At 43.5% G+C, this 24653-nt stretch overlaps 1 protein-coding gene across 1 annotated transcript; it reads left to right on the top strand.

Moving 5' to 3' along the window:
* Positions 1-177: 177 nt before the first annotated feature.
* Positions 178-16455, top strand: LOC144506096 (E3 ubiquitin/ISG15 ligase TRIM25-like). Its single transcript, XM_078231912.1, is given in 8 exon segments — positions 178-326; positions 328-679; positions 2060-2155; positions 3984-4214; positions 8640-8662; positions 9717-9955; positions 13995-14138; positions 15917-16455. Coding segments are annotated over 8 exon segments (1773 nt in total).
* The last annotated feature ends 8198 nt before the right edge of the window (positions 16456-24653 follow it).

Below are 24653 nucleotides of genomic sequence, written 5' to 3'. Positions count from 1 at the left end.
TAAACTTGATTATTTTTTGCTGAACTGATATAACACGATGCAGAGAGTTAAGTTGCAGTGAGAGCAGGTGAAACTGAAACTAACAACTGCATTCTCTCTGGGCAGAGTATCTCAGCCCTCATTGTACACTGCTAGCTGCACTATGTGAAGACTCTCCTCAATGGAGCAGTTAAAGGGATGAAAAACAGAGCTTTATTAAAGGAATTGAACTGTGCTGTGTGCCTCCAGGTGTATAAGGACCCTGTCAAATTGCCCTGTCAACACAACTTCTGTCTCAAGTGCATTGAGGGTGTTTGGACCCAAGTAATCGATCAGGATGGATCCAGCACAATGTCACAACAAATTCGACTCCAAGCCCAGTTTGGAGAGGAGCATTGCCACTGTTACCTGTGATCACTGCAGCGAGAATCAAACCCCAGCTGTGAAGACATGTCTGAAATGTGAAACCTCTTTCTGTGCCGTTCATTTGAAGCCGCATTTGACAAAAGTGGTCCTTAAAGCTCATGACCTAGTCAACCCTGTGGCTGATCTTACTCAGAGAAAATGTCCAGACCATGCGAAGATTCTTGAGTTTTTCTGTGAGGACGATGAAGTCTGTGTCTGTTCTTCATGTGGACTGATAGGTAGCCACAAGTCCCATAATCTAGTGAACCTGGAAGATGCACAAGCTTCAAAGAAGGTAAGTTCCAATATTCTTGTCTCAGTCTTCCTGACATGTAATCTCCTGTTATCCAAACAGCTTAGAAAGGAATATTTTCAGTCTAAAAGAGGAAGAAGGCTCCCTTGTGTGGTGTGACATTGCTGCCTGAATACAAAAATGTATTTGCTCCATTCCTGGAAAAGTGTAAACTAGTTTCAGGAATGCCACACGGCAGCTGAATATCCAGCCCAATGTGTGCCTGTAAAAAGCAGCATTAGAGCAGTAAACATCTCTCAACTGAAATGTAAACTGGGATAGTTTTACTCTCACACAATCCTGGAATGGCCCTTCAATCACAGGGAACACAAGTTGGATATGGTGAAAAACATTGTGGACATGATTTATTGATCTCCCCAATCCCTGTGTAGAATTTAATGGGGACTCAGGGGCTGGAAAACACGCGGGCATGGGGATAGAATTGGGCGGGAACCGAAACATCGGTTTCCCGTCATCACGGGAAATTCCTAAAGTTGATGGTGTGTCAACAGCATAGCCAGTAGCACGGTGGCACAGTGGTTAGCACTGCCGCCTCACAGCGTCAGGGACCCGGGTTCAATTCTGGCCTTGGGTCTGTGTGGGGTTTGCACGTTCTCCCCACATCTGCGTTTGTTTCCTCCAGGTGCCCCAGTTAGCAGTCCAAAATGTGCACGTTAGATGGATTGGCCATGGTAAATTAGCCCTTAGTGCCCAAAGATGTGCAGGTTAGGGGTATTAGCGGGGTAAATGTGTGGGGTTATGGGGATAGGACAGGGGATGGACCTGGATAAGATGCTTTGTCAGAGAAGCAGTGCAGACTTGATGGGCTGAATAGCCTCCTTCTGCACTGTAGGGATTCTGTGATCTATGAACTCACCACCCACTGTCAGGAAACTTCTTGCCATTAATTTGCAATGCCTCAAATATTCATTAAATTACAACTTTACAAATTCAGTCCCATCTTCAAGATTAAGTCAGTGTGTTTCCTGTTCCCAAAAGTTTAAAGGTGGGCTCTACCAAACAAGGTGGTTCAATTTCTGGAACTTAGGTGAGGATTTCTTCTCATTCCTGTGTGATTGATCATCGTAAGCACACACTCCTCATGCATTTATGATTTACATCGTGATTATGTGTGTGACAGCTCCCAACACATGAACAGTGTCCACTTCTGGATCACCGTCGGGAACCACACTCTTTTGATTAAATTCCATCGCTTGGGAATGAGCTCCCTCTGTGAGGTTATCCCTAATACTTCCGTACAGTGATAAGAAAATGACAATCTTCTGGATCACTTACTTATCAACATTCAGTTGGCATTGAATCAATTTCCATTTAAAATCCAGTTCAGAATTTTAATATGAAATATTTCAATTGCCTTCCCAGGAAAAATTGAAGAGCGAACTGGAAAAGCTCCAGAGAGTTCAACAGAATGGTTCCACCAAAGAGCAAGACTTGGGGAAATCAGGAGCTGAATTAAAGGTAGAACCCATTGTGCAATGTGATTCCCTCAGTGTAAAGGAAATATCCATCTCCAAAACAGTTTCATTAATCCAGTTGGTCCTGATTTGTAAATGGAAATTCATTATAATACAGGTGCAGTGACAATGTGCGGGGAGTGTGTTACAGGCTGAGGGACCACATTGATTCACATTGAAATGTTCTTGGATTTCACCTGAAATCCAATACAGAAATGTGTTGGTTTTGGTTTGGATTAACACAACTTCCTGTTTCAGTCGCAGCGATGTTCATTTTGTACTTTAACATTCCTACTCTTTCAGTTCCCATGTAAAGGTTTCAGATGTTATGTAATTAAAACAAGAGCGAAACACAAGAAATGGGCATATAAAATATTAATGTAGAAGGACAAGTTAGGTGCGCAGCACAAATAAACATTCCTTATAAAAATGCAGGGTTTGTAGAGAAGAAATGTAATAAATTGCAGGCGCTTATTTAGCTGAGCGGGATATCGCAGGGCAACTATTATTGAGACATGGCTGCAGGGCTGTCAGGAATGGGACCTAAATGTACCTGAAACCTGGGGATAGGTCTGCAAGAAAGATAGCAAATGTTGTGTAGCATAATATATATATTAATCGAGAATTGAATGGATTATATCTCCACTTTGGTGGCAAAAATAGGAAGGCAGATTATTATTTGCATGGGTGTAAATTGAGAGAGGTGGGTGCTCAGCGAGACCTTGGTGTCCTCGTGCATCAGTCGCTGAAAATAAGTGTGCAGGTGCAGCAGAAAACACATTTGCCTATACTTACACAGTGATCAGTAGATTGATTGGTCATGATCAATTGACCCGTAGGCCAGAATTCTCCCCCCAAAAATTCTAAGTGTTGAATTCGTGGGAAAACTGCAGTAATTCACGCTGTTTTTTTTTCCAGTGGGAATTCAGACTAGAATCTCCCACACTCTGTGCAATGCAGAGGTCATCAGTATGAATATCATTAGGTTCAGGGGGCAGGGCCTATCCCTGCTGGAGAAGCTGAGACCAGCTGGCCTCTGCGCCTCTCCCCCCACCCTGGGCTGATCCTCCCCCGCAGTGCCGAACCCCCTGGAAGCAGAAGCCCCCCCAGCCCACCCCGATCACTGGCCTCCCTCCTGTCCCGACTGATCCCAATGCAGAGTGGCAGAGGGGCCTCTCACCAATCGCCCCTGAGGCCCCATCCCACCGAGGTCCCACCCCCTTGACACTGCCCCATGCCTGATGCCAGGGTTCCAATGCCCAGGGGGCACCGCCCCCTATCGCCTAATCCCCTTGAGGGCCCGATTGCCTCCCCTTCACTCCAGCAGGCTCAGGCCACTAGTTCCCCAAAAGTGGGGAGCTATAGTAAACCCCACTGGAGTGAAATACACTGGTGGGGGGGAGATGCTCGCGGACCTGGAGAATTCAGTCCCGGGCCCACTAATTACATTTAAATTAGATTACAATAAGATTAAAATAACTTACCTGGTCTTCCTGCCGGCTTCCAGCACTGATTTGACGGTGCCAGAAATCCGGCGCTGGGAGATGTGGACGCAGTGGGAACGCATGCATGAATCCTGCGTATGCCTGGGCTCAAGATTCTCCCGCCCCGCTGCGCTAGAAAATTAGCGCAGCAGGGTGGGAGAATCACCCCGCTTAGTGTCAGGGAGTTAAACAGGGTAAATATGTGGGGTTACGGGGATTGGGCCTGGGTGGGATTGTTGTCAATGGTCATTGGGCCAAATGATCTCCTTCTACACTGTAGGGATTCTACGATTCTCTGAACAAACTGTGTAAGAGCAATTTGTAACAAAAGTGTGGATGGACTTTCAGGCAGTCATCAGTGAGCTGAAAAAAAAACTGTTGGAGAGGTTCTCTGAGATGAAGCAACAAGTGGCAGAAGATGAAGAATGTGTGCTGAGACTGATTGATGAGGAGGAATACTGCTTACTCTCTGAGATTAAGAGCCATTCAGGAACATTACACGAGATGGTGGAACAGCTTAAATTACTGGATAAAGAAGCATGCAATCTGATGAATGAGGACTATATCTCATTTCTTCAGGTACGCTGAATTTGTTTTCTGTTGTTTTTTTCCTGCCCTTCCTCCACTTCTGAAGTCACTGTTATTAATGTACTGCGTCAGCAAAGTCTATTCTCGTGTATGAATGAATGCAAGAAAGTTTCTTTATTTCACATATTATCAAATCTTCAGGACATCTCACAAACATTCTGCAAGACAGGAACTATTTATGAAGCACTTGTTGTATTGTAGACAATGGCACCCAGGTAGGAATTGACATAATTGACCAGTTAATATGGGATCAGTTTTAATTCTTCCATCTGAGATTGTAATTGGCAGCAGTTGGTAGGCTGTGCCCAGATTCTCATCCCGTGATCTTTAACTGATAAGAATTACAGGCAAGGTGCGATTATTTTCCCTCTTTTCATTCATTCATTGGGTGTGAGAATCACTGGCTAGGCCAGCATTTTCTGTCCATCCCTAATTGCCCTTGAGAAGGTGCTGATGAGCCACCTTCTTGAGCTGCTACAGTCCATGTGGTGTAGGTACACCCACAGTGCTGTTAGGAAAGGAGGTCCAGGATTTTACATAGCGACAGTAAAGATGGTTCCAAGTCAGGAAAGTGCATAGATTGGAGGGAAACTTGTAGCTGGTGATGTTTCCATGTGTCTGCTGTCCTTCTAATTTCTAGAGGTCCTGAATTTGAAAGATGATGTTGCAGGAGCCTCGGCTAGTGATTGCAATGGATCTTGTAAATGAAACACACTGTTGCGCCATTCTCGGTGGTGAAGGGAATGAATATTTAAGATGTGCCAATTAAGCAGGGTTTCTTTTACCTCGATCATTGAGCTTATTGAATCTTACTGGAGCTGCAATCATCCAGGCAAATGGAGAGTTTTCCATCACATTCTAAACATGTGCCTTGTAGATTGTGGATTGGCTTTGAGGAGCCAGGAGGTGAGTTAGTCTCCATAGAATTCCCAGTCTCTAACCTGCTGTTGTAGCCATAGTATTTATATAACTGGTCCAGTTCAGTTCCTGGTCAATGGTAATCCCGAGGATGTTGATGGTGTGAAATTCAGTAATGGTAATGCCATTGAATCTCAAGGGGAGATAGTTAAATCCCCTCTTGCTCCATTTTCTGACACTTGTGTGGTGGCATAAATGATACTTGCCACTTCTCAATCTAAGCCTGAATGTCATCCAGTGCATATAGTGCAAACGATACTGAACACTGTGCAGAAAACATCCCTACATCTGACACTTTAAGGGATGCTATTGGTGAGGCAGCTGAAGATGATTGGGCTGAAGACATTGCTCTAAGGAATTCTGCAGGTTTGTCCTGGGGCTAAATCAGTTGGGCTCCAACAGGCACAACCATCTTCCTTCATGCTAAATATGAAGCCAACCAGTGCAGAGACATTCACCTGTTTCCCATTGATTTAGCTTTACTCCGGCTCCTTGAGGTCACACTCAGTCAAAAGCTGCTTTGAGATTAAGGGTGGTCAGTGTCACTGCATCCCTGGAATTCAAGTTTTTTACCCATAAGAAGATAAAAACTAGGAGCAGGAGTAGGCAAGTCAGCCCCTCGAGCCTGTTCTGCAATACAACATAAACATGTTCGATCTAATCTTGGCTTCAGCTCCACTTTCTTGCTCATTTTCCATAACCCTTCAACCCATTACTAATTAAAAATCTGTCTATCTCCTCCTTAAATTTACTCAATGTCTCGGCTTCCACACTGAATTCCACAATTTCACGAGGAGTAATTTCACCTCATTGCTATTTTAAATCTGCCACCCCTTATCCTAAAACTACGACCTCTCATTCTACATTGCCCCACAAGAGGAAATATCCCCTCTACATCTACCGTGTCAATTCCCTTTCTCATCTTATATACCTCAATTAGATCTCCTCTCATTCTTCTAAATCCCAGAGAGTATAGGCCTAAGTGACCCAATCTCTCAAAGCCCTCACCTCTGGAATCAGTCTAATGAACCTCCTCGGAACTGCCTCCAAAACTGGGACCAAAACTATACACAATACACCAGGTGCAGTCTCACTGATGCCTTGTACAGGTGCAACAACATGTCTCTATTTTTATACTCTATTCCTTTAACAATAAATGCCAAGATTCCACTTACCTTCCTTCTTACCTGCTGTACCTGCATACTAGTGTTCTGAGATTCATGCATAAGGACACCCAGATCCCTCTGCACCGAAGCACTCTGAGATATCTCTACATTTAGATAATAAGTTGCCTTTCTATTTTTCTGACCAAAATGGATAACTTCACACTTATCCGCATTAAACTCCATCTGCCAAATTTTGGCCCATTCACCTAACCAAATATCCATTGTAAATTTCTTATTTCCTCATTGCAAATAACTATTCCAGCTATTTTAGTGTCATCATGTTTGTACCTAGGTGGTAATTAAGCTTTGGAGCCAAGTGGCCCTGGCAGAACCCCACACTGAGCATGGGTGAGCAGCTAATTGCTGGTGAAATGCTGCTTGATAGCACTGTCAATGACACCATCTATCACGTTCCTGGTGATCAATAATATACTGATGGGGCAGTGATTAGCGAGTCTGGATTTGTCCTACATTTTGTGGACGGAACATACCTGGGCCATTTCCCACTTTTTCAGGTAATTACCAATGCTGTATTTGTACTGGAACAGCTTAGCTAGAACCAAGTCTAGTTCTAAAGCATAAGTCTTCGGTATTACAGTTGGGATTTTGTCAGGGCCCATAACCTTTGCTAAATCCAGGGCTATTTCTGGACATTATGTGGACTGAAGTGGATTGGCTGAAGATTGGCATCTAATATGAGGTGGACCTGAGGAAGAGTTCTATGTTTAACGGAGTCAGTAAGACACTGGGGTTATGGAGGCCGTTGGCACTAAGCCCAACTCTATTTCTTTATAATTCCCTCAACTGCACACTCAACCCCACCAGGATTTCATCACTGGTTAGTAATGCTAATCAGGATCCCTGGTTGAATTTTCACCTCCCATCCACCCAGTTAGACTGAATTAAATTTTATCTAGTCCTGGCTACAATTTGTGGCCTAACTACACCATAATGCTAAATGAGTTTATAGAGGCAGGGAGGGGCCAATGGCATGGATGGATGATAATTTTACATTTGATGTTTTGGGGAATTGGAACCAATGCAAGCACGGGTAAGGGGTGCAGGTAACACAGAGGACCATGAACTTTGAATAAACTGAAGTTTATTAGGGTCAAGGAGGGAGGTTAGCCAGGAGAGCAGGGGAAAACTGAACCTTCAGATGATAGAGGCATTTTGAAGAATTTCAGTGGAACAAGGACTGCGATAGGGATGGAGACAGCAGTATTACAGAGGTGCACATAAATCTTGGTGTTGGAAAGAAATAAGGATGGAAGGCCAGCTTGAGATCGAAAGAACTCCTAAGGCTGAAGACAGTCTGGTTCAGCTGGAGATGGTGGTGGTAGACGTGTATTGAATCAGTGACAAAAGCATTGAGTTTGCAGAGGATGCTGTAGAAGATAGCATCATTCTTCCCAATGCTTACCTGGAGGAAATGGTAGCTCTACCAAGTTGATCAAGCAGTCACATCATACTGTATAGTTTGAGGGAAGTGCCAGAGAGATAGATCGGGATGTCATCCCCATATTGGTAAGATCTGACTCCCATGTTTGTGAATGATATCACAAAGATAGAATGGAGATGATGAGGATCAGCATAAGAATGGATCCATGAGGGAATCAGGTTAGGACTGGGAAGAAAACCATTGATTGTGAAAATTCCTTGGCTACAATTTAATAGGGGAGAGTTTCACCAAGTGAGGGGAGTCCTATTCAACTCGACAACTAAAAAGAGGCTTTGAAAGAGATTGATGTTGTTACATCATTGGGTAGAGATGTTGAGGAGGTTAAGGAAGAATAATGCATTACACTCATCGAGAATATTAGTTATGACTTTGTTAGAGCAGTTTCACTGTCGCGGGAGATAACTGGCACACTAAAGATAAGGCCTGAATATTATTTTGGAACTTTAGCCGCTTTTACCATTTCAACTAGTAAAAGCAAAATGTATCACTGATGCTGGGAACATCTTCTTCAGTGAGAAAGTAATACAGGAATTATAGATCAGAAAGCACTTGCATCATTTCAAAGCCAATTAGTTGTTGTAACTTCAGGCTCTTCCTGAATAAACAGACTAATGTGGGAGAATGGCCTGTCCTGATAAATAGCTTGTGATTCTGTGATGAACAAGGTTGGGGATGAATTTCTCACACCTCTTTGCTGCCCCTGCATTGTCACAGCTGCCTCACGCCTGACCTCAGAATGTCCCGGAGAGGAAAGTTTGTTATTCCATGCCTGTGACTTACTCTATTCCTCTCAACTCTTTGCTCTGAAGCTCCTTCCTTTTTGTTTTGTTCCAATGTGCACTGATCGATCTTCTCTCATTTTATCTACAGAACTCAAAGGAGCTCATTTTCAGGTCAGTTTCTTTCTGTCATAGGGTAAATGCTGCTGGTGGTATTCTGTATTCGTATTTAAATTCTCGTCAGCATAATGTCGGAAAATATGAGTGCATTGCTATGTACAATGAATAAAAGCGAATTTGAAAAAGCATCATAAAATCACATGACAAAGGGTCGTCTGGACTCAAAACATCAGCTCTTTTCTCTCCCTTACAGATGCTGCCAGACCTGCTGAGATTTTCCAGCATTTTCTCTTTTGGTTTCAGATTCCAGCATCCGCAGTAATTTGCTTTTATCTTAAAATCATAGAATGGTTACAGCACAGAAGGAGGCCATTTGGCCCATCATGTCTGTACCAGCTCTCTGCAAGAGTAATTCATTCACCTTGTGCCACTTCCGTGCCCTTTTTCTCTAGCCCTGCAATTTACTTTTATCTCTTTAGATAATGATCCAATTTTATTTTGAAAATAAAGAGCTTCTATATATGTAGCGCTTCATTACACCTTCAGAACATGTCAATGTGGCTCAGTTGATGCTGTCTTGCCTGTCAGTACGCTGGGGCAGAATTCTAGTTAGGGAACCAGCCCATAACCACATTACATAGATTGACCATTTGATGCAACACTGAAGGAATGCTGCATTGTCAGAGTGACTGTCTGTCAGATCAGAGGTTAATCCGAGTAATGATCCGAGCATTCAATTGTGAAAAATAGAAACAACTTATTCCCAAAACGTACCAATAATGCAATGTCACTGGGAATGCTCAAAGTAAATTCCACAGATCCAAGATGCTTAAGAGGATGTTCCTTTATGAGGTTTCACTCAATTCCTTCTGTAGAGAGGGAGGGCTTTTGGAAATTTCCCAAAACCCGTTACCTGCCTCAGGCGAGACAATCCAGGCCGTAATGTGGAGATCTTTGCAACTAGTGGGACAATTGTGGATCCTTTTCAGGATGATTCACTGACCAGTTTCAGGATGAGATTTTAGTCATTGCAGTGATCACCCGTTAACCGTTTAATTTCTATCTGAAATCGCCGTGGATTAAAGCATTGCTTTTTCTGTCATTACAGAGTTATTGAAAGTCGGAAAGTCACATATCCGGATACTCCAGAGCTCACCTTGAATCTGTCCAATGTATCTCAGCTTCTCAAAAAGAGGATGGAGGAATCTAAACAATACTACTTGGCCATGGAGGAAGTGATAGCTCTGTATAAATGTACAAAAGCAGCGGGGAGGGAAGAGTCAGCTGATTTAGCAAATCTGCTGCATACACAGAGAAACCGAGCAAGCTCATCTCCAGCTCAAACAAGTAAGAAAGAGAACAAAAAAAAGTACAGCACAGGAACAGGCCCTTCGGCCCTCCAAGCCCATGCTGATTATGATGCCCTAACTAAATTTTTTAAAAAACTTTCTTCTCATACTTAGTCTGTATCCCTCAATTCCCTCCCTATTCATGTACCCATACAGATGCCTCTTAAATGTTGCTAATGTGCCTGCTTCCACCACCACCTCTGGCAGAATGTTCCAGGCACCCACCACACTCTGTGTGAAAAACTTCCCCCGCACACCTCTCTTAAACGTTCTGTCTCTCACCTTGAACCTGTGCCCCCTTGTAATTGACACTTCCACCCTATTGGAGCTTTTTTCAGAGGCTAAGTATTAAGTTGGCTTTCACTTAATTACAGCTCAGTTAACGCAAAGACTCATGGAGACAGTACTCTGGTTAAAGACGTTTCTTTATTTTCCAAGCCTGGTTCAACGTACGAGGGAGAGAGATTTGGTGGTGTTACAAATCACTCTGAAATTACATCATTCTCAGTATTGCAATTGGCAGCAGCCATTTGCCCACTCGTCACTCACCCCAGCTGGGTATGAGTCAATCATTATTAGTATGGATTATTTACCTTGGCCAATAACATTTGCACCTGGACAGCATGGGACTGCGTGATCAGTTCATGAACTTTAAGAGTTTGTCACAATCACCTGACACTTCCTTATCAGGTGTAATGTATGCCCTATTCATTGAAACTGTCTGGGACCTCTGGGACTGTCTAAAGTCCACACTGATAAGAGTTGCTTTTCCCTTTTCTCAACAGCCGCACTGTTACGGGCAATGTATTTTTTTTTACTTGACTACGTCCCATCATGCCTTAGAGCATTGTGTCATTAGCCAAGGTATATGCTTTTAATATAGAATATGTTTTCAAAAATAAATGTCTTAATTCTCTAACAGTGGCTATATGTGTCTCTATGCAAACAGTATATTTGTGAATTTTCTCTATTCTATTCACTCTGATCTGTTAGTCTTTTAGTCCCAACTTATTCTAAACTCCCTCTTACACACCCTGGGAAAAAGCCTCTGACTATCCACCCTGTCTGTGTCTCTCATAATTTTGTAGATCGCTATCAGGTCTCCCATCAGCCTCCTGAGTAGTTTCACTCAGATACTATTCAGGAAATTAAAATCTATTTGAGAAATAGTTGTAGATTTCAATCCATCACTCAGAGGGTAGGTAGGGCTCATAATCCAGGTACTTTTGCTTGGGTCCCGCTCCCTCTAACTGAATTTGAAAGGGATTAAATGGAAGATACACCAGACCTTGAATTCGATTCAAATATTAAAAAGGTTGTAATGCACAGCGATGTTACTTCTTTACATTGTTACCCAGGAGCTTTCATATGAGGCCAAGGAACACACCTTTAAGAACTCCCAGCAATGATCTTGTGTCTGTGGACTGGGGCATCAACATCTCTCAAGTTCCAGAGATAGACTCCCATGTGGCTCATCTCGTGCAGCAGCACAGTCTGCCCTCAGCTATTATTCAGCTGATAGCCCTCATTGCAGCATAACCTATAAAATATTTATAGAACCATAGTTTATTTATTTTAAAGTTTACTTATTTGTCACAAGTGAGGCTTACATTAACACTGCAATGAAGTTACTGTGAAATTCCCCTAGTCGCCACAGTCCGGCGCCTTTCGGGTCAATGCACCCTAACCAGCACGCCCTTCAGAATGTGGAAGGAAACCCGGAGAAAACCCACACAGACAGGGGAAGAACGTGCAAACTCCACACAAACAGTGACCCAAGCCGGGAATCAAACCCGGAGATCAGAGTTTACCCGAAGATCAGAGGCTGAATGTCCATGACTGCTGAAGTGTTCCCTGACAGGAAGCTTGTGCTACTAAATAAACCTGTTGGACTTTAACCTGACATTGTGAGACTTCTTACTGTGTTACCCTATTCCAACGCCGGCATCTCCACGTCATTGACTCACAATGCCATTCGGGAGGGCATTCCAGGATTTTGACCCAACAACTGCGAAGGAACGGCGATATATTTCCAAGTCAGGATGGTGAATGGCTTGGAGGGGAACTTGTAGATGGTGGTGTTCCCATGTATCTGCTGCCCTTTTCCTTCTAGATCGAAGTGGTAGTGGGTTTGGAAGGTGCTGTCTAAGGATCTTCGGTGAATTGCTGCAGTGCATCTTGTAGATAGTACACACTGCTGCTACTGAGCGTCGGTGGTGGGGGGGAGTGGATATTTGTGGATGTGATGCCAATCAAGCGAGCTGCTTTGTCCTGGATGGTGTCAAGCTTCTTGAGTGCTGTTGGAGCTGCACCCATCCAGGCATGTGGGAGTGTGGCATCACACTCCTGACTTGTGCCTTGTCGATGGTGGATAGTCTTTGGGGAGTCAGGAAGTGAGTTACTTGTCGCAGTATTCCTCACCTCTGACCTGCTCTTGTAGCCACTGTTTTTATGTGGTGAGTCCAGTTGAGTTTCTGGTCAATTGTAATCCTAAGGATGTTGGCAATGGGAAACTCATTGAGGTTACACCACTGAATGTCAAGGGGCGGTGGTTAGAGTGTCTCTTATTGGTGATGGTCATTGCCCAGCATTTGTGTGGCATGAATGTTACTTGCCACTTGTCAGCCCAAGCCTGGATATTGTCCATGATGTGGAGATGCTGGCATTGGACTGGGGTGGGCACACTACAAAGAACAAAGAACAGTACAGCACAGGAAACAGGCCCTTCGGCCCTCCAAGCCTGTGCCGCTCCTTGGTCCAACTAGACCAATCGTTTGTATCCCTCCATTCCCAGGCTGCTCATGTGACTATCCAGGTAAGTCTTAAGCGATGTCAGCGTGCCTGCCTCCACCACCCTACTTGGCAGCGCATTCCAGGCCCCCACCACCCTCTGTGTAAAAAACGTCCCTCTGATGTCTGAGTTATACTTCGCCCCTCTCAGCTTGAACCCGTGACCCCTCGTGATCGTCACCTCCGACCTGGGAAAAAGCTTCCCACTGTTTACCCTATCTATACCCTTCATAATCTTGTATACCTCTATTAGATCTCCCCTCATTCTCCGTCTTTCCAAGGAGAACAACCCCAGTCTACCCAATCTCTCCTCATAACTAAGACCCTCCATACCAGGCAACATCCTGGTAAACCTTCTCTGCACTCTCTCCAATGCCTCCACGTCCTTCTGGTAGTGCGGCGACCAGAACTGGACGCAGTACTCCAAATGTGGCCTAACCAGCGTTCTATACAGCTGCATCATCAGACTCCAGCTTTTATACTCTATACCCCGTCCTATAAAGGCAAGCATACCATATGCCTTCTTCACCACCTTCTGCACCTGTGTTGCCACCTTCAAGGATTTGTGGACTTGCACACCTAGGTCCCTCTGTGTTTCTATACTCCTGATGACTCTGCCATTTATTGTATAACTCCTCCCTACATTATTTCTTCCAAAATGCATCACTTCGCATTTATCCGGATTAAACTCCATCTGCCACCTCTCCGCCCAATTTTCCAGCCTATCTATATCCTGCTGTATTGCCCGACAATGCTCTTCGCTATCCGCAATTCCAGCCATCTTCGTGTCATCCGCAAACTTGCTGATTACACCTGTTACACCTTCTTCCAAATCATTTATATATATCACAAATAGTAAGAAGTCTCATAACATCAGGTTAAAGTCCAACAGGTTTATTTGGAATCACTCACCTGAGGAAGGAGCAGCGCTCTGAAAGCTCATGATTCCAAATGAACGTGTTGGACTTTAACCTGGTGTTGTGGGACTGGATATTGTCCAGATTACCAGTGCTTGTTTTATTTCTCGAGGCATCTTCCATGAGCAGCATCTTGAAAGGGACAAAATCAAGTGAACATCAGGCAACATCTGTAAGGGACACTACTGCATGTACCGTGAACCATGTGGTTACCTTCAATCTCAACTGAATGGTGTGTTTTCCCCTAATGATCTGTCTCATTATCTCAAGTCCCCATCCTGTCTATGTCGCTCCTAATTTTCTTGTTCTATTTTTCATTTACACTGTTAGCTGCCTGCAAGAGTGATAGGCCAAAAGGAACCAGATCCAAGTCCTCTTCAAGAGCAACATTAGTGCAACAGATGTCAAAAATCAGTCTGGAAAAGCAGAAGCGGAAAAGTAATGCATTGGAAAGATTATCAAGTGTATCAGAAGGTACGACTATAATACTGAAAGAGAATTACATGGAGCAGGAATGATTTTATTTTCCTTACCCTTTATTCTACTGCAAGGTTTCATTGCACAGCCTGGGCGAGCAAGGAGAAAGCGACACGACAGAAGGTGAAGCAGTAATGGGAGCAGCAAAGAGTGTGAGGTTATATGTGGAAGAATTTATCATAGAATAGAATCCCTACAGTGCAGAAGGAGGCCTTTTGGCCCATCGAGCCTGCACCAACAATATTCTCACCCAGGCCCTATCCCCGTAACCACACCTATTTAACTGCTAATTTCCCTGATATTAAGGGGAAATTTAACATGACCAATCCACTGACCCTGCACATCTTTGGACTGTGGGAGGAAACCAAAGCAGACACAAGGAGAACGTGCAGGCTCCACGCATTCACCCAAGCCCAGAATTGAATCCGGGTCCCTGTGCCACCATGCTGCCTATGGTGAGTTCATGTCCATGTCCCTCCACAAAGCTCTGAGTAGGTAGTTTTTGTACAATGCCTCACAAAGACCTGCAGCTGGCTCAAGCGCCACTCACTCCGCCCTGGGCTTCACTGGCCACTTCCTTATGCCAGCGAAGGTAACCCTGAATATTTATCCATGAGGCCTCATTAGAATACCTTATGTTGTGTAACCCTATTCTAATACCTGTTCATTGAGGTTTGTATTATTATAGCAATCTGGGTGGAAAGGCGGAATTTTCCATATATGAGACTAAGTGAATGCGAAACAGGAATTGTATCCCAGGGATGGCTCCAAGAATCATATCATCCTCATGTCCCCAGCCTGGGGTGTCAGTGCCAAGCAGGTCAGGGTGTCTGCCGATCGCATTGAAACGCCATCCAATGCGGGAAGAAGGTGAATGATCTCTTCCGTTCCTCCAACTCCTCCCAATATCAAACTCTCAATGACTACTCATTTCCATTTCATGGTTATCATTAGATTATTGGATTCAAATTCCACCATCTGTGGTAGAGCAATTAGTATTTATTAATATAGCATCTTCATCATAGTTAAATGTTACAAAACATTTTGCAGGAGCTTTATCAAACAAAATTTGACACTGAGCCACATAAAAGCTGGTCCATAGAGATGGGTTTTAAGGAGCATCACGAAGAAGGAAAGAGAGAGAGAGGGGTGTCCAGAGGTTATTCTGGAGCTTGGGGTCTATACAGCTGAAAGCACAGCAGCAATGGTAGAGCCATTATTCAGAGATGTTCAAGACACCAGAGCTGGAGGAGTGCAAATACCTTGGAGAGTTGTAGTGCTGGAGGAGCTTACTGACTTAGGGTGGACCAGGGCCAGGGAGGAATTTGAAAACAAATGACTATTTTAAATCAAAGAGTTGCTTGACTGGGAGCTGGTAGGGGTTGGCGAGCACAGGGATGTTGGATTTATGGAGGGTGTAAAGCTGAAGACTGGCAAAGAGTACATGAGTAAAGCTAAAATTATAGATTCAATTAAAGATATATACAGAAAGAGCAAATGTTACCAGGAGAGTACAGAGGGTTCTTCTACATAAAAAAATGAGTTTCTCGATTTGTGACAAAGTATGAACATGAGTAATTGTTAGTGTTTGCACAGATTGCCACAAGGACGCAATATGGATTTATCAATATGGATTAATCTTGCTATATGCATGTGTAACACACAGAATACAGTGTAAAACATTATGTACATCTCCCACTATCTGTGAATTATGTCCACTCTTACGGTGCCATTGTCGATTATTGATCAGTTAAACCTGTTCCTTTCCTCTCTAGTGGGATTTTCAGGGTTGACCCTGGATCTGAACACAGCAAATAAGCACTTGGTTCTGTCTGATAATCTGAGATCGGTGATGTTCAGTGATCAGGAACAGCCCTACCCAAGAAACTCGGAGAGGTTTGAAAGCCATTCTCAGATCTTTTGCAAACAGAGTTTCTACTTGGGACGCCATTCCTGGGATGTGGCAACTGATGGTAATTGGTGGGGAATAGGGATCGCATATGGGAATATACAGAAGTCGGGTAAAAATTCTGATCTTCGGAACACCACAAAAGCTTGGTGCTTGCATCTCTGTGTTAGCAACTTGTCAGCCTATCATAATAGCTTGTGTATTCGCCTACCACCGTATCCCTCTATCAGCAGAATACGAGTTGAATTGGACTATGATGGAGGGACTGTATCATTCTTCCTGGTCGCTGACACATGGATACACTTGCACACATTTAATGCCAAATTTGCTGGACCTGTGTATCCAGCTTTTTGCTGTGAGAATAACTCTGGGCTAAAGCTGATAAATTCATTCTCAACTGCTTAGTGACTTTAATACTCTCTCAATATTCATTCTTGAATTTTGAGTGTTGCTGGCAAGGGGGGAAATTATTGTCCATCCCCTGTTGTCTGACTAGATTACTTCACAGAACATTCAAGAGTAAATGGGAAGGTTGGGATTTACTCTCTATCCCCAGTTTCCTGACTGGATCACTCCAGAGAACATTCAATAGAAAATGGTGCTGGTGTGGTGCTGAAGTCACATATTAGCCAGATCAGACAAGATTTTACCCGATGGGCTTTATTGAACCAGAACTTCTGCAATAATTGCAGTGATGTCCTGGAACTGGGATGATAGGTCTCCAAAAACTACAGCCCAAATTTGCTGAGAAGGTGATGGCCTAGTGGTATTATCGCCAGACTATTAATACAGAAACTCAGCTAATGTTTTGGGGATCCAGATTCGAATCCCACCATGGCAGATGGTGGAATTTCAATTCAATAAAAATATCTGGAATTAAGAATCTAATGATGAAGATATATTTATGGTTGGAAAAACCCACCTGGTTCATGTCCTGAAGGAAATCTGCCATCCTTACCTGGTCTGGCCTACATGTGACTCCAGATTCCATAGCAATATGGTTGATTCGTAACTGCTCTTTGAACTGCCCCAGCAAGCCACTCAGCTCAAGGACACCTAGGGATGGGCAATAAATGTTGGCCAGCAATGCCAATGACCCACAAATGAATTTTTAAAAATTCAAATGTGCCTATGCTCATGTACAAAAGGAGCAGCTTTTAAACACACTTCAATGGGTCCATCAACACAGAGGGAGAATTTGGCAAAGGGTGAGGAGCACATCACACATGAACAGGAACAATTACTGGAGATAGGGAGAGCAATGGAAAGCCACTGTTCATTTTTAAAATAAATAATAGGGAACTCAATCTTGAATTTTATTGTCAAATTTCCTACCTTTGCTTTGTAAGTCAATAAAGTTAGCAGAATGGGCAGAAAGGTGGCAAATGCAAGTTAATGTGGCTAGTGTGAGACAGAAGGTTTTGGAAGAAAGGGAATTGGAATATGAATTGAGTGAAAAGATTAAAGAAATGGATGGAGAGAGGAGACAGGGATTCATTCACAGAATTCTCTTAAAGTGTGAGTACGGGCAGATGAAGCCATTATAAAAAGGGTCAAAGGTAGGGTTCTGAAGAATGTGGAGGAACAGAGAGATCTTGGGGTTCATATCCATAGATCTCTGAAGGTTGCCACTCAAGTGGATAGAGCTGTGAAGAAGGCCTATAGTGTGTTGGCCTTCATTAACAGGGGGTTTGAGTTTAAGAGCCGTGGGGTTATGCTGCAACTGTACAGGACTTTGGTGAGACCACATTTGGAATATTGTGTGCAGTTCTGGTCACCTCACTACAAGAAGGATGTGGAGACACTGGAAAGAGTGCAAAGGAGATTTACCAGGATGCTGCCTGGTTTGTGGAGGGTAGGTCTTATGAGGAAAGGTTGAGGGAACTTGGGCTTTTCTCTTTGGAGCGGAGGAGGTTGAGAGGAGACTTGATAGAGGTTTATAAGATGATGAGGGGGATAGATAGAGTGAACGTTCAAAGACTATTTCCTCGGGTGAATGGAGCGGTAACTAGGGGGCATAACTATAGGGTTCATGGTGGGAGATATAGGAAGGATGTCCGAGGTACGTTTTTTACTCAGAGAGTGGTTGGGGTGTGGAATGGACTGCCTGCAGGGATAGTGGAGTCAGAAACTTTAGGAACATTTAAGAAGCTATTGGATAGGCACATGGAGTACTTCGGGATGATAGGGAGGAAATAGCTTGATCTGGGTTTCAGACAAAGCTCAGCACAACATCATGGGCTGAAGGGCCTGTTCTGTGCTGTACTGTTCTATGTTCTATACTCAGGGTAGAAGGAGTGAGGGTGAATGACCAGACACTGGAGACAGGGAAGGAAGCCAGGAGATTGCCAGAAAATGTTATTATTCAGTTACCTTTGAGAATGACAGAATGCATATTAATGTGTATGCTTTTATTGTTTGGATACAGATATATGTCCTAAGACCTGTCTACTGTTATTTTTGAAATTATTCATGCTTGATTTAATTACATTTTCTTTTTAATAAAGTATAGTGTACATCATTTCGCTCAGGTTTTCTGTTTTTTATGCATTTATCTGGTGAATGCTATTTCTAATGCGATTATGGTTTCTCACTTCACGTGCTGCTGATACTCAATGACTTGTGCTATTGAGCTCACTGCATGTGACTTAAGAGTTTCTACAAGGATGTGGTGAGAGGAGAGTCTCATTGCTGAGCATTACTGAACCATCTTCTTGTGAGTTTCCTTTGGCAGCCTAAGTACAATATCTAGGCTGAGGGAGTGCAGTATTATCAGTGCCACCCTTTGAATGATACATTAAAACAAAGGCCCATCTGTGTTGTAACATGCCTTAATGGATCGTAGCATTATACCACTAAAAGGGAAGTGCGTCATTCACTTTTGCCAGTGAGCAGAACACAGCATAACTCTGGAGTTTCCAAACGTTCTACCTTTGTACAAATGTTCTCCTGTGCCTGGTCTTAATAAATGAATCCTCAAAGTGTTTACCCAATCCCCAATAAGTGATCGGTACCTCTATAGGTTTATTTGGTAGCACGAGCTTTTGGAGCGCTGCTCCTTCATCAGGTGAGTGGGAGTAGGGTTCACAAACATGATAAAAATGCAACAGTCTAACCTGTCAGGAGAAGTAAGAAGTCTCATAACACCAGGTTAAAGTACAACAGGCTTATTTGGGAGAACGAGCTTTCAGAGCACTGCTCCTTCATCAGGTGAGTGGGAATTGGGTTCACAAACAGAGCATATATAGACACAAACTCAATTACAAGAAAATGGATGGAATGTGAGTCTTAACAGGTAATCAAGTCTTTAAAGGTACAGACAATATGAGTGGAGAGAGGTTTAATCACAGGTTAAAGAGGTAATCACAGGTTAAAGACCTCTTTTAACCAGTAATGAAACTTCTCTCCACTCGCATTGTCTGTAGCTGTAAAGGCTTGATTATCTGTTAAGACTCGCATTCCATCCATTTTCTTGTAATTGAGTTTGTGTCTATATATGCTGTGTTTGTGAACCCAACTCCCACTCACCTGATGAAGGAGCAGTGCTCCAAAAGCTCGTGCTACCAAATAAACCTGTTGGACTTTAACCTGGTGTTATGAGACTTTTTACTGTGCTTACCCCAGTCCAACACTGGCATCTCCACATCCTGTCAGGAGAATGAAGAAGTCCGATGGCACAATTTTAAGGAGGTTCTGATCCTGCCCTGGCCAAAGCTTATCCTTCTACCAGTATCAATCCAAGATTAGTCTGTTCATTAGCTCATTCCTATTTGTGGCCTTTTCCAAGCTCAAATTGACAGTTTCCTTCATCAGAATAATGATTAAAGAATATTGGCTATAAAGCACTTTGGGGTATCCTGAGGTTGCGAAAGGCACTATATAAATGCAAACCTATCTTTATTGTTATGTGCATCTATTCCATGTGCCTTCATCATTACCAGACCAACCTTTGCATGAGTTATTGATATGTCCCTAATTAGGGAGATACTCTTAGAAACTACTTTCTTAGGGCTTTCAGTGGCATAGAGTTGTCCCTTGATTCACTGGCACTGACCTTTTCCTCACCTTTTCATTAGGTGAGGATCATCAGAAGCCTCAGTAGAATTACTACACTGAAGGTGAGGTGACGGACAGGCAGGTGTCCACCTAGCAGGTAAGAGAATGCTTACTGAAGGCTCCTGATGATCCTCACCTAATGATCCATCACCTGAATTACCAGATGATTTGACTGCATTTGCAAATGGTGAAGATTGGAAGAAGATTTTCAAGCCGAGTGCCAAATATATTAATAAAAAATCCATATCATTCATTGGCTAACTGCACTAACCTCTTGACCAATGATCTTTGCCTGACTGGCACTTCAGAAGGCCAGCATGAATTTAGAAAGCTCAGGTCATGCCTAACAAATCTGAAGTGGACAGGGAATAGCTACAGATGTTAAATTATACAGACTTCCAGAAGGCAATTGATAAAGCTCTTTATAAGAGACTGTTAGCTGAAGTTGAAGCTCATGGAACTGAAGGCAAATGATTGATCTGGTTGGGAGATTGGCTGAACGGCAGGGGCCAGAGAATAGAGATATTGGATAGATATTCTAATTGACCAGATGTGACTAATGACGTCCTTCCAGAATCTATTTTTGGACCTCAACTATTGAATGTACTTGCTATTGACTGAGTTGATGAGATTGAAAGCCACATTTCTAAATTTGCTGATGGCACACAGATGGTCTTGTAAGCAGTGATAGAGAAAATGTAACATTAAAAAGAGATATTGATAGACTAAACGAATGGGCGAAACTGTGGCAAACAGATTACTTTTAATGACTATTGTCTGGTGGCTCTGACATCTACAATTATGAAGAAGGTTAGTCATGGCACAAATCAATTCCGGCCTCCCAGATTGCCTGAATCCACTACAGTTGACCTACTGCCGCAACACCTCCACAGCAGATGCCATCTCCCTCGCCCTGCACTCAACTCTGGAACACCTAAATTACAAAGACACCAATGTCAGACTCCTGTTTATCGACTACAGCTCAGCCTTCAACACCATTATACCAACAAAACTCATCTCCAAATTCTGTGACCTGAGACTCGGCTCCTCCCTCTGTGACTAGATCCTGAACTTCCTAACCCACAGACTAATCAGTAAGAATAGGCAACACCTCTTCCACAATCATTCTCAACACCAGTGCCCCACAAGGCTGTATCCTCAGCCCCTTACTATACTCCTTATGCACCTATGACTACGTGGCCAAATTCCCTTCCAACTCGATTTTAAAGTTTGCTACTGACATCACCATAGTGGGTCAGGTCTCAAACAATGATGAGATGGAGTATAGGAAAGAGATACAGATTCTGGTGAACTGGTGCAATGACAATAATCTCTCCTCAATGTCAACAAAATGAAAGAGATTGTCATCAAATTCAGGAAGTGTAGCGGAGGACATGCCCTTGTCAACCTCAATGGGGGTGAAGTAGAAATGGTTGAGAGCTTCAGGTTTTTACATGTCCAGGTCACCAACAACCTGTCCTGGTCCCTCCATGCTGATGCTATAGTTAAGAAAGCCCACCAATGACTCTACTTGCTCAGAAGACTAAGGAAATTTGATATGCCCGCTACAAACCTCACCAACTTTTCAGATGCATCATGGAAAGCATTCTTTCTGATTGTATCACAGCTTGGTATGGCTCCCACTCTGTTCAAGACTGCAAGAAACTACAAAGGGTTGTGAATGAAGCCCAGTCCATCACTCAAACCAACATCCCACCATTAACACTGTCTACACTTCCAGCTGCCTCGGAAAAGTAGCCAGCATAATTAGGACCCCATGCACCCCGGACATTCTCTCTTCCACCTTCTTCCATCAGGAAAAAGATACAAAAGTCTGAGGGCTCGTACCAATCGGCTCAAGAACAGCTTCTTCCCTGCTGCCATCAGACTTTTGAATGGACCTACCTCGCATTAAGTTGATCTTCCTCTACACCCTAGCTATGACTGTAACACTACATTCTGCACTCTTTCTTTTCCTTCTCTATGAATGGTATGCTTTGCATAGCGTGCAAGAAACAATACTTGTCACTGTATACATGTGACAATAATATATCAAATCAAATCAAATCAACGCTGTAATAAAATGCGAGGTCACCCACTTTGAACCTGAAAAGAACAGAATTTGTTACTTTTTAAATTATGAAAAGTTAGAAACAGTGGAAGACCAAAAAGATTTGTTGCCCATGTAGGGGAATCATGGAAATACCATGAGCAGGTCCAAAGATCAATGGACAACTTTGTGGAATGCTGGTCCTTATGTCAATACAATGGAGTGCAAGTTATGCTTCAGTTCTCACCTGGAGGAGCATTTGTGGGCACCATGACGTGGTAAAGATTTATTGACCTAGGAAGGAATGCAACATAGACTTCCTAGAGTGATACCTGGACATCAAGAGTTAAATTACGAGATGATATTACACAAATTAGAGGTGTACATTAAGGGGTACAGCAAGTCCAGACAGAGAGAAACTCTTCACAATGGAGAGTCTAGGGTTAGGGGATAAAGTCAAAAAATTAGAGACTGATTTTTCAAGAGTCGAGCTTGTTGTAGGGAAATATCCCTTTACCAGTGCAGAATAGAAGTTGAGTCGCAAATCAAGGTTCAAAGCGTGTCTTTATTGTACAATTACTGGGATCCCAGGGAGACCCCCGTAGCCAGCTCAGAAACAGTGGCTTGGCCACGTTGATCTCAATTAAATCACATCAGCTCTGGATCTTTATAGGGATCCAAAATTCGCGCGGGAACATTTGATTATGCCTTTTTTTACACAATGTATAAAGTGGTCTGTCAGTTTCAAAAGTCCCTAGGAAGTTTCATGGATTAGCATTTGTATGGTGTGTGTTCGTGTTAATGGGATTACTTGGTCCTGCCCCGGTGTCTAAATGCGTTTCCCATTACTATCTCTATGTGTCCTCTTATTTAAATTGGTCCTATTGTTCCGTGTCTGTGTTTCCTGCTTGTGAGATTGAGTGTTAATGTCATCCTGTCCTGTTGGGTGTCTGGGGTATTTCATTCTTAACCTTTTATCCTTATCTCTTAGTTTATCAGATTTTTATGTCTGCCTTGGCCGAATTGGTAATATTTCAGTGATAGCTTGGTTTTGATAACCCACTCTCTGTCTCGTTTCATAGGGATCTTGATCTTCCTTGGCCAGTTTAAAATGCAGCTATGCGCTGTTGCTAGGCAGATTAGGGATCTTCCGTAGTTTCTGAAATTCGTGAGTCTCTCAGCTGTGCAGGGGGAGACCCGATCGAATATCCATCCGGGGGTGCCCCTCTGCATTGTTGGCCCGTTATGAGTGGTGCCAATTAGTCCAATAAAAATATATTTGATGATACAAATATGGTTTTCTGGAAAATTTCCTCCTTCAGTCCCTCCTCTCGTCCAGGGGGTGCCATTCATGGCTGACCCCCCATGGACGACCTTCAGAGGAACTGTGATTTGTACAGCTGTTGTCCTTGCCGTTGTTCCTCCTCTTCTGGGTCGTTGTTAAGTTCTTGCATCTGGATACTGGCAGTGGGTAGCATTCTTGATGTAATATTTGCACATATCACTTTAATACAGGTTAGGCCAAGGCAGAGTGTGAACAGGATGGCTACCACTAGGATTAATCCCTTCATAATATATGCTCCCCAAACTGTGTTAAACAGCCATCCTAACCACCCATCAGTCCCTGTTAACCCCTGTTTAAAGTTATCCAATTGCTTTTGTATCCCGGACATGGCTGCTGTTATGTTTAGTGTCTCGTCGTGTACGTATGTGATGCATTTTTCCTTGATGATGGTGCATACCCCCCCTTGTCTGGCTAGCTGATAGTCCACCGCATATCTCGTTTGTTGTGTGTATAGTCTGAGTTCTGCGAGTTCTTGGTCAATTGCGCCTAATGCTTGTAGGGTGTTGTTTCCTAAAATGGTCAGTCCACAGATGAAGAAGTTCCTATTACTGGCACTGATCACCCCTGCGGCGCCTCCCAGGGATAGTGTCCCCAGAAATCCATATCCTAAAGAAGACCCTAGTGTGACAGGGGCCTGCCAGTCGGAGCACAATTCTGCGCTGATGGCCCTGGTCACTATGCGTTTCTGGACATGCCCTTCACTTGGGCATGGAACCGTGAGAGGTCTGATTGTCCCTACGGAAAAGAACCTTGGAGGCCTGTCTGTGGCCGTCATATATACATTTTTAAATAAAAACACGTACCCGTCTTTAACCCGATAACATGCATTACCCCGGGGTCGTTTGACCGCATGGCCCCATCTTGTGGAACCTTCCCTCCCCCTGGACTGTCCACTTGATTGTACCTCTTGGTGAGAATCAAATGGATATGTCCCTGAGGCTGAGCTTACGTGGGTGCCGTTGCACTTGCCACACATAAGCTGCCTACCCGCGGTGACTGCAATGCATTTTTGTTGCTTGCAGTCACAAGTGAAGTGTCCTTCCCGGACCCGGCACTCCTGGAGAGCACAATGTGCCTCAGCGCATGAATCATTTTTAGGGACAAAGGCATGCACGCACCCCCATCCCTCTCCCTTAAAACATTGTGGGTAGT

Source organism: Mustelus asterias, chromosome 17, assembly GCF_964213995.1.
Source record: "Mustelus asterias chromosome 17, sMusAst1.hap1.1, whole genome shotgun sequence".
NCBI lineage: Eukaryota > Metazoa > Chordata > Chondrichthyes > Carcharhiniformes > Triakidae > Mustelus > Mustelus asterias.
Note: the sequence above shows the minus strand (reverse complement) of the source record. Positions and strands in the feature narration are given on the sequence as shown.